This window comes from Dasypus novemcinctus, chromosome 27, assembly GCF_030445035.2.
Source record: "Dasypus novemcinctus isolate mDasNov1 chromosome 27, mDasNov1.1.hap2, whole genome shotgun sequence".
NCBI lineage: Eukaryota > Metazoa > Chordata > Mammalia > Cingulata > Dasypodidae > Dasypus > Dasypus novemcinctus.
Genome location: NC_080699.1, coordinates 52,397,715 through 52,410,113, shown reverse-complemented (window position 1 = coordinate 52,410,113; position 12,399 = coordinate 52,397,715). Strand labels below are relative to the sequence as shown.

The window sequence follows — 12,399 nt, the reverse complement described above, 5'->3', positions numbered from 1 at the left end:
ACCAGGTATAGATACTACAAAAGAAGAAAATTACAGACTATATCCCTAATGAATATAGATGCAAAAATCCTCAATGAAATACTTGCAAACTGTATCCAAAAGCACATTAAAAGAATTAAACGCCATGTTCAAGTGGATTTTACCTGGGTATGCAAGGATAGGTCAACACAAGGAAATCAATTAGTGTAATAAACCACAATGATAAATTGAAGAAGAAAAATCACATTATCCTCTTGACTGATGCAGAAAAAGCATTTGACAAAATACAGCACCCTGCCTTAAATAAAAAAATTTCAAAAGATAGGTATAGAAGGAGGTTTTCTCAACATGGTAAAGTACAAATATGAAAAAACTACAGCTAGCATTGTACTCAATGGTGAAAGAATGAAAACTTTCCTGCTGAGATCAGGAACAAGACCAGAATGCCCACTGTCCACACTGTTAATTAATATTGTGCTAGAAATTCTAGCTAGAGCAATTAGACCAGATAAAAATCAAAAAGGCACCCAAGTAGGAAAGGAAGAAAAAACTTGCACTATTTGCTGATGATATGATCGTCTATCTAGGAAATCCTGAAAAATCCACAAAAAGACCACTGGAACTAATAGATGAATTCAGCAATGTGGCAGGACACAAAATTAATACCCAAAAGTTGATAACATTTGGTAGCACTGATGTGCTTTCTGAGAATGGATAAGAAAAATAATTCCATTTATAATAGCAACTAAAAAAATTAAATATTTAGGAATAAACTTACCCAAGGCATAAAGGCCTTGTATTAGAAAACTACAAACCATGGTTAAAAGAAACAAAAGAAAACATAAATAAAGGAAGGGATATTCTGTGTTCATGGATTGGAAAATTAAATATATTTAAGACATCAATTCTATCCAAACTGATTTACAGATTCAACACAATCCCAATAAAAAATCCTAACAGCATTTTTGCAGAAATGGAAAAACCAATTATCAAACTTCTTTTGAAGGGTAAGGGCCCTGAATAGCCAAAAAGCCCTTAAAAAGGAACAAAGGTGGAAGATTCTCATTTCCAGACTTTAAAGCATATTACTTACCTACAGTGTTAAAAGCAGCTTGGTACTGGCATAAAGACAGGCACATTGACCATTGGAACCAAATTGAGAACTCAGAAATAGACCCTAACATCAAAGTCAAGGGATTTTGACAAGGCTGTCAAGCCCTCCCAAGAGGGTCAGAAAAGTCTAGTCAACAAATGGTGCTGGGAGTAATGGGTAGCCATATCTACAAGAAAGAGGACCAATATCTCACACATTATTTTTAAAATAACTCAAAATGGATAAAGGACCTAAATATACAAGTGACAGCCATAAAACTCCTGGAAGAAAATGTTGGAAAACATCTTCAAGATGTTCTAAAACCTTGCACTAAAAGCATGAACAACAAAGTAAAAAAAAAAAAAAAGGTAAATTGGACCTTCTGAAAATTAAACTCTTTTGTACCTCAAAGGACTTTGTCAAAAGGATTAAAAGGCTCCTGACTCAATTGTAGAAAATATTTGGGAATCACATATCCCATATGGGATTAGTATTGATATAAGGAGATCATACAATTCAACAATAAAAAGACAAAATACCTAATTAAAAAATGGGCCAAAGACTTGAAAAGATGGTTGCCCACAGAAGAAGAACAAATGGCAAAGAAACACATGAAAAAAAATATGCAACATCACTAGCAATTAGGGAAATGCAAATCAAAACTACAATAAGATATCATTTCACATCTATTAGGCTGACCACTATTAAAAAGTTGGAAAACTGTAAATGTTGGAGAGGATAGGAAAGGTGGAAATGTTTATTCATTGCTGTTGGGAATGTAAAATGGTACAGCCACTGTGGAAAACTGTTTGACAGTTCCTAAAGAAGTTAAATATAGACTTGTCATATGACCCAGAAATACCATAACTAGCTATATATTCAGAGAACTGAGAGCAGTGACATGAATAGACATCTGCACAACAATGTTCATAGTGGTGTTATTTACAATAGCCAAAAGTTGGAAACAACCCAGATTGTCCATCAACTGATGAATGGGTAAATAAATTGTGGTGTATACACATGATGGAATATTATTTAGCTGTCAGAAGAAATGACATCATGAAGCATTTGACAACATGGACTAACTTGAAGGTCAATATATTGAATGAAGCAAGCCAGACACGAAAGGGCAGATACCGTATGATTGCACTATTATGGAATAAATATATTATGCAAACTCATGGAGTTAATAATTAGAATATAGGTCACCAGCAAATTGAATGAGGTTAGAGAATGGAAGCTAATGGTTAATCTGTGCAGAACTGGTTTAAAGGTAGTTTGCAAATCTTTGAAAATGCATGGAAATGGCGAGAGCATATCATGTTGTTTGTGACTAGCAGAGATATTGTATGGTTATTAGAGTGGTTGAAAGGGAAAGCTTAAGTACATATGTATTACTAGAAGGAAAGCTAAAAAATGTAACTTGGGATTTTATAACACTGTGAAAACTCATGTAAAATATGAATGTGGGTGATATTGCATATATAAGATTTTTACAATTATGTGTATAAACTAGAGAGAAGAAAACAATATCAGCTATGTTAAAAGATGATCATTGAGCTATAAGAGAATTTTATATATTATATCAGTAAGTCAATGCCAGTGTATTTGTGTATTTTAGATTGAACTGTATTCTAGATATGACCTGCAATGTGTTCTACCTTTTATTTTATTTATTTATTTTTTTATTATTCATTTTTTAAAAGCATTACATCCAAAAAATATGAGGTCCCATTCAACCCCACCGCCCCCACCCCACCACTACCCCCACAGCAACACTCTCTCCCATCATCATGACACATCCATTGTATTTGGTAAGTATATCTCTGGGCATCGCTGCACCTCATGGTCAATGGTCCACATTATAGCCCATACTCTCCCACGTTCCATCCAGTGGGCCCTAGGAGGATCTACAATGTCCGGTAATTGTCCCTGAAGCACCACCCAGGACAACTCCAAGTCCTGAAAACGCCTCCACATCTCATCTCTTCCTCCCATTCCCCGCACCCAGCAGCCACCATGGCCACTTTTCCCACACCAATGCCACATTTTCTCTGTGGACATTGGATTGGTTGTGTCCATTGCACTTCTATGTCAAGAGGGGGCTTAGATTCCACATGGATACTGGATGCAATCCTCCTGCTTTCAGTTGTAGGCACTCTAGGCTCCATGGTGTGGTGGTTGACATTCTTCAACTCCATGCTGGCTGAGTGGGGTAAGTCCAATAAATCAGAATGTAGGAGTTGAAGTCTGTTGAGGTTCTGGGCCTGGGTGTCATATTATCAGTCCAGAGATTCAAATCCCCTAGATATATCTTAAACCCCAGCACCAACTACAATACCAGTAAAGTAGCATGAAAGTCTTGTGAAAAGAGATCCCATCTGAGTCCAGTTCCATCACCAGAAACACCAGCTCCAAAGAAGGGCCAACTGACATGGCAGTGAACCCCGTCTGCCATGACCATAGAACCCGTGGGTCTCTTTATCCCTCAAAAGAACCAATACCTGGGGTTGTATCTACTTTATCTGTCTCTGAGACTCTGCTCAGGTGTGCATAAGGGCAATCCTTCTGACAACCTCCAGACTCTTTTTTAGAGACTCATAGCCATATGAACTCATTTCTCCTTTCCAATTCCCCCTTACATTAGGTCAAACAGCATTTTAAACTCCTGTTACTATATGTAGACAGGGATACTCTGCTGGTCCACGTTGATCCTTTAATTCAAGGTCATTTTCTAGTTGCATCGTCAGCTGGTATTTGGTAGTGATCCCTCGGTGCCAGGGAGGCTCATCCCCAGGTGTCATGTCCCATGCTGGGGGGAATGCACTGCATTTACATGCTGAGTTTGGCTTCTAGACTGGCCACATTTGAGTAACATGAAGGCTGTCAGGAGGAAACTCCTAGGCACAGTGCTGCTCTAGGCCTTGTTCTTATTTCAGGCTTATAGGCTCACAAGCACAGTCATTAGTATCAGGGGCTCACTGTTGGACCCTCATTCCTTCCTGGTCCTTACGGTTGCACCTGGGGGACTGCCACTGCTCCCCTAGGGACCACGACAGAGCACCCCCGGCCAGGAACCCAGTACACCCCCAGCTGTTGTTTTGAATTGTTTCCACTATGAGTATATCCAAACATTACCATGCACCCTGGACATATGCCCTGTATAACTCCCTGTCAACCATATATCACCTGTCAATAACATCCTTTGTCACATTCTTGGTAATGTCATTTGACCATGAAAGTTTTATTTTGGTTTGATTCTAAAAGTTCTATTTTTGTTTTTGTTTCTTCTGCTTATGGTGTTATATCTAAGAATCCCATGGTTAATATGTGGTCATTAGATATCACTCTTACAACATTTCTAGTATTTCTAGTTGTATCCCATATACAGTGTTATGATCCATTTTCAGTTAATTTTTGTGTTGGATATGATAACAGGGAACAAATTATTTTGCTTGCCTTTAGATATCCATTTTTTCCAGCACCATTTGTTGAAAAGACTATTATTTTACCAATTGATTTGTCTTGGGCCCCTTGTGGAGAATAATTGTGTTAATTAATGGAACTATTTCTGCACTATCAATTGTTTTTAATGCTATTATAAAGGGAACTCATTATTTTAACTTTTTATTTGTTATTTATACATTTTTGCATTATGTTAAGGACATTACATCATCGTTGTGTGCTACCATCACCAGCATATATTAACAAAATGTTACCATCATTTTAAATAGATACCTTTCCCCTTTAAGCAAAAATATCCATTGTCCCCCTCCTGCCATGCCCAGGTTATCTCAAATCTACTTTCTGTCTCTATGAATGATTTTACTCTATATATTTAATATAAATAGAATAATACACTAATTGTGCTTTTTGTCTGCATTATTTTGCTTAGTGAACAGTTTTCAAGTTCCATTCATGCTAACCATTTATCAAATTTTACTCCTTTTACTAAGGAATAATATTCCATTGTTCATCCATTTATTTGTTGATGATATGAGTTATTTTTAACTTTTGGTTATTGCAAGTAATGCTTCTATAAACTTTGATACCCAAATATATGATTTTTGTTTTCAAATTTAGGAATATATATCTAGGAGTGGAAGGGACAGGTCATGTGGTAATTCTTTGTTTAGCTTGAGAAAATGCTGAACCATTTTCCTCAGTTATTCTATCATTTCACCTTTAAGCCAACAATGTAATGTATTTCAGTTTCTCAGCATCATCATCAAGACTTGTCATTTTGCATTTTGAAAGTAAAGCCATCTGAGTCATTGGAAAGGGGTATCTCTCTGCAGTTCTTATATGGCTAATTATATTGAGCATATTTTCATGTCTTAGTAAAGACCATTTGTATATGTTCTCTGGAGAAATGTCTGTTAAAGTCCTTTGCCCACATTTTAATTTGGTACTTTGTTCTTTTGTGTGGAATTGTAGGGATTTTTAATTTTTTTTGTTAAAGAAGTTGTGAGCTCACAAAACAATCATGCATATTGTGCAGCACTCCCATACATCACCCCTTCACCTTCACCTTGCAATGTTCTGGAAAATTTGTTGCAGATTTTGAAAGAACATCATCAAAATATTACTTCTAACTATGGTCCACAGGTTACATTTGGTGTATTTTTTCCATAAACTTCCCTATTATTAACATCATGTTATTAGTATTATACATATGTTGTATTTCAGGAGAGAACTCTCTCATATTTGTGCTAGTAACTGTAGTCTGTCACTGACCACATGGTTCACTCTGTGATACAGTTCCATGCCTTGTACAATTCATCAAAAATATATACTCAGTGGAATTTGTGTTCCTGAGTGTGATGGAGTTGGACTCACATATGACCTTTCTACACATGCCTCTTCTGTTACTTTTACCAGACCTGTGGTTGGTGTTTGGGTTGGTGTATACTCAGAAGAACTGAATTTCTGGACTGTCCATGTGAGAGCCAGGCTCTGAGCCTCAGCAGACTTGCAACTCCTACCCTCTGTTTTATTGGATTTACCCTGGCCAGATAACAAGGAGGTGAAGAAGATCAGCCACCACACCAGGGAGCCAAGAGTGCCTACAACCGCAAGCAGGAGAATTGCATCCATCATCCATGTGGAATCTAAGCCCCCTCTTGATGTAGAGGGGGACTGGACATAACCATCCCACGGTCCACAGGATGGAGGAATAGAATATAGATTAGAGTGGACTTACTGGTGTTCTGCTGGGGAACTATTGTGATTCATAAGGGAAGAAATTGTAATATCATGTGGAGAAAGTGGCCACGGTAGCTGCTGAGGGTAGGAAGAGGGAAGAAGAGATATGATATGGGTGCATTTCCAGGATTTGGAGTTGTCCTGGGTGGAGCTGCAGAGACAGATGCTGGACATTGTGTGTCCTACCATGGCCCACTGGGTGGACTGGGGGAGAGTGTAGACTACAATGTGAACCACTATCCATGTGGTGCAGCAGAGCTCCAAAATGTATTCACCAGGTGCAGTGAATGTGCCACGATGATGGAAGAGGTTGTTGATATGGTAGGAGTGGGGTGGGGGAGTGGGGGGTGATATATGGGTCCTCATATTTTTTTAATGTAACATTTAATAGAAAACAAAGGAGAAAAAAAGAAATAAATGTATAATCAGGGGAAATTTGTAGCATGAGTAGAATAATTGTAAGTGTAACTTATCAAGCTCCTTAGGGCAGACATAAAGTTTCTGTAGAAAAGTGCATAGTCCTGCCTACTATGATATTAACCAGATCTTTTCATACTTCTTTGTAAAGAAAAATGTATGATTCAAGAAACTATATATATATATATACACTCAGTGGCTCTCAGTTTCATCACAGACTTGTGCTATCATCCTTTCAGATAATGTTTCCATTACTCCAAAAAGAGAGGGATATATATTTGTGGTGTTTATTTTATTAACCTTCTTATTTAACATTTCTGATTACCTGCATTTGTTCCTGTGAATTTTTGTTTCCATTTATTGCCATTTTTTTATTCTAATGCAGTTTCGCTCCTACATCCTGATATTGTCAAATATATTTCAATTTCATATGTGGTGAACTAATTCTCTATATCTCTAGAAATAATGGACCTATAAATTGCATCAACAATGAGATGGTTTGCCCATAATTTTAATAAGAATTAGTAAATAACCATATCATATACAGGTAAGTAGGTATGTGAATAGAATTTTGTTGGCAGAAGTATAAATTTGCCATCATTTTGATAAAGCTGATTGGTGATATTTACAAATATGTAAAATCTATTTTCAGTTTTTATCAAATTATTTATTTTAGAAACATTTTCATATGTGAACAAAAATTCAGGTACAATAATATTGAAATTATTCTTGAAACTTAAGAAGAAGGTTTTTATTGAGAACTGTCTGTTATTTTATTTCATATAAAAGTTGCATTGAAAGAAGAGGATGAAATTCAAGCAGACTTGATTTGCACACATTTGGCAAGTCTCACATGATTCAACCTCATTGACAATATTTTTGATTTATGATACTTATTTAAAGCCTCATACTGAAGCCCAGTATGCATCCAACCCAGACAACAAATGTGAAAATGTATATGCAAAGCAACATCTGGAGATGAGTGTCTCCTAGGTCATCCACTATATGTGTTTTGTTCCTCTGGTTGTCACACAGCTCACACAGTTCTTCAGTGACTGATTCCATTTCAAAACATCACACAAAAGAAAAGACTTAAAAAAATGACACAACTTTCTTTACTTGGCTACTGACTATCTATTAAGTCCCTTTGTGATAATTCATCAACAGTGGTACATACCCTGATTAGGTTAGAGTTCAGATTGCTTTACAAAAAGTGTTTTTAAAAAGATCAAAGATAAACAGACATAAACACTGGGAGGGAAAGACCTTCTTTGTGATCAAGGGGGAGCACTAATGAATCCCAGGTAAACAGAAATTCCCTGAAATGCTAGTTTGAGAATTGATTTTTTTTATGATTGAAAAATTCAGCTTCAAACAATTATGCTTTTTCCTGAGTAAAGCTTTCTCCTCATAACTCTCTTTACAGCTTCCTTTATCTGCTTGTTTCTAAGACTATAGATGATTGGATTCAAGAAAGGAGGGACTAGAGAATAGAACACAGAAGAGAGTGTATCCTGAAATGTGGGTGAGCTGGAGACTGGCTTCACATGCACAGGAGTACCTGAGCTGACAAAAATTGTTAACACAACGATGTGAGGGACACAGGTGGAAAAAGCCTTTCCTCGCTCACTCCTGGTTGGAAACTTGAGCACAGTAGAAAATATGTGAATATAAGACATGAGGATGAAGGCAAAGCAGCCACCAGCAATCACCACTGAAGAAATGAAAATTATAATTTCATCATTTAAAGTATCAGTGCAGGAGAGCTTCAGAAGAGAGGACAGGTCACAGAAGAACTGATGGACCACATTGGACTGACAGAAGGACAGCCTGAATGTGTTGCCAGTTTGGAGTCCAGAGTGGACCAGACCACTGAGTACAGAGGCCAGAGTCATCTGAACACAGACCCAAGGGTTCATGATCACAGAGTAGTGCAGGGGCTGGCAGATGACCACATAGCGGTCACGAGCCATGATTGTAACGAACAGCAGCTCTACTGTCACAAATGCGACCACAAGGAAGATCTGAGCTGCACATCCAGCCATGGAGATTGCCGTGCTGTCAAGCAGGAAGATGACACATGCCTTGGGGACTGTGACAGAAATGTAGCACATGTCTAAAACAGACAGATTCCTAATGAAGAAATACATGGGGGTGTGAAGTTTCCAATCGAAGGTGATTACTATGACAATGAGAAGATTCCCTACCAGGGCTGCCAAGTAATAACAGCAAGGCATGTAAGACTCTGAGCTCCCACACATCAGAAAACCTTGTAAGCAGGAATTCGGTCACTGTGGTGGAGTTGGGCATCTTAGGAAAATTTCCCTTGGCCATGAAGAGTCAGGCAAATAATCCCTAAGAAACATGAAAGATTCACATGTGGAAGGAATTAATCTAAGCTCATATACTGCCTCACATTAATACACTTATATTCTATTAAAATGTTTTGTCAAGGTTATAACATACTTCCCATTCTCCTTTGGGCTCCCTGCTTTTTACACTTGTCTTCAGAATTGGGCTAGCAGTAAAATGTAATATTTACTAGCTTGTGCATATGTTTGCATCGATTTCTATCATTTACTAGTTATAAAATGTATCTACTGGAAGTTATATATTTGCCCAGAAGATTAAAAGATTTAATATAAGTAATTTCTATTCTTCCCCATCTCATTAGTCAGGTTTTGTGTATGTTAATATTTATGACAATGTGATAACCTTGTAGAATCTGAGTAGAGATTGGAGGGTACTATTTATTCAGAGCTTATCAATATATTATAATCAATTATAATCCATTCCATGGCCACTAAATCATTCCCATTAAATGCCACCATACATTTCTCATGCTTCTCCATGTACTCCTTGAATGTACATAGGTGCTTAGTTTTCTCTGTTCAAAAGAATCACTTACAACTCTTGATATGTAGATATTACCTGTGGTGAAAACTATTTATATATTGATACTATCAGGGTCTCTAAATTTAAAATGTTTATTCTTCTGTTTTTTGTCAAATACTGTTATGTTTTTTTCAATAAAACCTGAACATACTTCAGAACTTGAAGAAGCTAATATGGAAAGACATTGCTTGAGTGTGAGTCATTACTTGTTGTTGTACTCACACATGATTCCTTCATAAAGTTCTTCTTCATAGTCACTCTCAGCACTCAGCAATCCTTACTCAACCCTCAAGTGCAGAATGATTTCTTCTGAAGTTCCTTCAGCTTTGAGTCATATTTTAACTCATGCCATCGAAATGGGAATGGCTTTCCTTGTTGCCTTGAAACGGCAGAATGTACCTTTCAGACTTGCTTATCCAGCCTCTCTAATCCTCAGGGCTAATGCACTTCACCTTCCTGCTCTGTGTCCCTTTTTCTCCTGACAAATGTAACTACTTCTAGAGAAACTCTGCTCACTGTAAGAAGACAGGACACCTGTCACTTTCAGACTGACCTTCTGAGCTCAAGAGTAAAAGCTTTCTATCTCTGCTCCTCTTTATTTCAGAATTCTTCAAAAAACTACTTCAATAAGTAGTTGTTCTTGTTTTATACCAACAAGTTTACTGAAAACTTACGATAGTATTGTATGATGACCCTGATTGAAAATTGCTAACTTCAACTATTTATAAGTAGTTCTAACCTATTTAAACTAGCCTCATGCAGAATTGAGATTATTAAAAATAATTGCTTAATTTTTTCCTCACTAAATTCCGTATCAGACTTCTACTTTATTACAAAAATACAACGGGATCTCACAGTTGAAACATAAAGTGAACATATTTTATTATTTCACAATCACCAATTATACATTTCTAGCTTAAATTTATAACATGTCAGCAGGACAGAGGTGAATTTTTGCAGACTTCAGAAGAAGATATATTTTATATCTTGACTCTGCCATTTATTTCTATGTATGTAGATCTTCATATATATCTTTGATTTTCAGTTTCTTTTTTGATAAAATTTGTAAAAATGCCAAGTTCATGAATTTAATATTTTTAAAAGTAATTAAAGATTCTCATAATGGTAGCAATGTTAATGAAAAATGAATGAATATGTATTAAAATTTCTAAAAGGGGGTTTAAGCACTACATTTCTTCCATCTCCAATTCATAGTACTCTTATTTTTTTCAGAAGCAAACAAAGAAGCAAAGGAATGCTAGCACTCTGAATTTGATAAAGCAATTTTCTTTTAAAAGAAGTACATCATAAAGGTTATGCACATGTAAATACAGATTTTCAACCATGACTATTCTTAAGTAGTATACAGACTACAGGAAGATTACTCACAAAGTAATATCTCCTGGGATAACTAAGCTATTGCAGAGATGTTCCTATACATAAAATTGTAAAAGCAAATGACTGCTTGCCTTTTCTGCAAAGACCTAAAAAATTTAGATGACATATTTTGGTAATTAATATATTAATTTGTGTATTTATTGATTTAGACAATCCTTGTAATGTTCGTTTACAATATCTACCTTTAAACATATTTTGGGGTGAATTATGTGCAGGCATTTGTCTGGAAGCTGTGGAACTCAACTATGAACAATGCTTACATGGTTTTCACAATATGTTATTAGAAACTCCCAGAATTACACGTGAAGTATAAGGAGTCATGTGCACTATTTATTTTTATGACAAGGACTGACTTACTCATTATGTACTACCAAATGAATATAACAGAGTGCTGGGGAAAAAGAAAGTAATGTGAAAATAATCATTGAAATTAATTGATTTGCAATAATACACATAAATCAAAGTTTATATTCTTTTAAGATAAAACACGTCAATCAGAATTAGATCTGTTTAAGTATAAACTTAAATTAGCATTCTGCGTACTGAAGCTGTAGTCAGTGTGCCGAGCAGCTCCTGCCCCTGCTCCTCTGGTGCTGCAACCAGCTCACTCTTTGCTTCCATGAACAGCTATCAATTCTGCTAAAACTGCTTGAACTGTGAGTTTATTTCATTGAATAAAAAAGAAGTGGTTTATTTCACTGTGTGAGTACCTTTCATAGACCCCTTGACAGCTTCTCTTAAAAAATCAACTAAGCAGTGCGGGAAAGAAATGCAGGCGATTTTTGGAGGGAACAGAAGGAAGAAAGAAAGAAAAGAGTTAACATCAAAGTCTCAAAAATTGATTTTGTTTATTACTTACACTGGATAGCCATGTCAAGACTTCTGATAAGGGTCCACCTGGGGACAAGACTGAATGGGCATATTTGGTAGAGGTCACTGACATCTTGTCTGGAAACTTTCTTTTGTAATAAGAGCTTTTGTGTAAAGTTTTATATCCAAACAAGGGTCTCCAATGGCATCATAGAAAACCCCAGGAGCCCAGGCTTTGGCACCAATAATAGCCAGTGCCCACGGGTAATTTCCAAGAGATAATTGGTTGTAAAGGTTAGGGAATAGGACCCAAGTAAAATCTGTCCATGAACAGCACTTGTGTAGAAGACATAGTAGTGTATTTGAATGTAGAAAATGGTGTAGATTAAATGGCTAATCATAAAGAAAACCACAGTTCTCCTAATATTCTCAGTGCTCTTAGGGTGAAATGCCTGCGGATCTGAGGGACCAAGGAGCAGGGAAGACCCAGAGCCTGGCCCCGGCCCAGTCCCAGGACACCGAGGTTTCCTGCTCCTCCTGAGGGTTTTCCTCTTAGGAACAGAGTGATTTTCTCTAGTCCAAACAAACCCATGGTATTATTA

The 12,399-nt window shown here is 36.7% G+C and overlaps 1 protein-coding gene across 1 annotated transcript; it reads right to left on the bottom strand.

Moving 5' to 3' along the window:
• Positions 1-8,064: 8,064 nt before the first annotated feature.
• On the bottom strand, positions 8,065-8,808 carry LOC131276299 (olfactory receptor 14C36-like). Its single transcript, XM_058289251.1, has one exon. It carries the CDS (start codon positions 8,806-8,808, stop codon positions 8,065-8,067), a length of 744 nt encoding a protein of 247 aa, XP_058145234.1.
• Between the last annotated feature and the right edge of the window lie 3,591 nt (positions 8,809-12,399).

What these genes read in the sequence shown, in the direction of transcription:
- LOC131276299 (XM_058289251.1), bottom strand. Translation starts at nt 8,808, where the DNA reads ATGTGCTACATTTCTGTCACAGTCCCCAAGGCATGTGTCATCTTCCTG.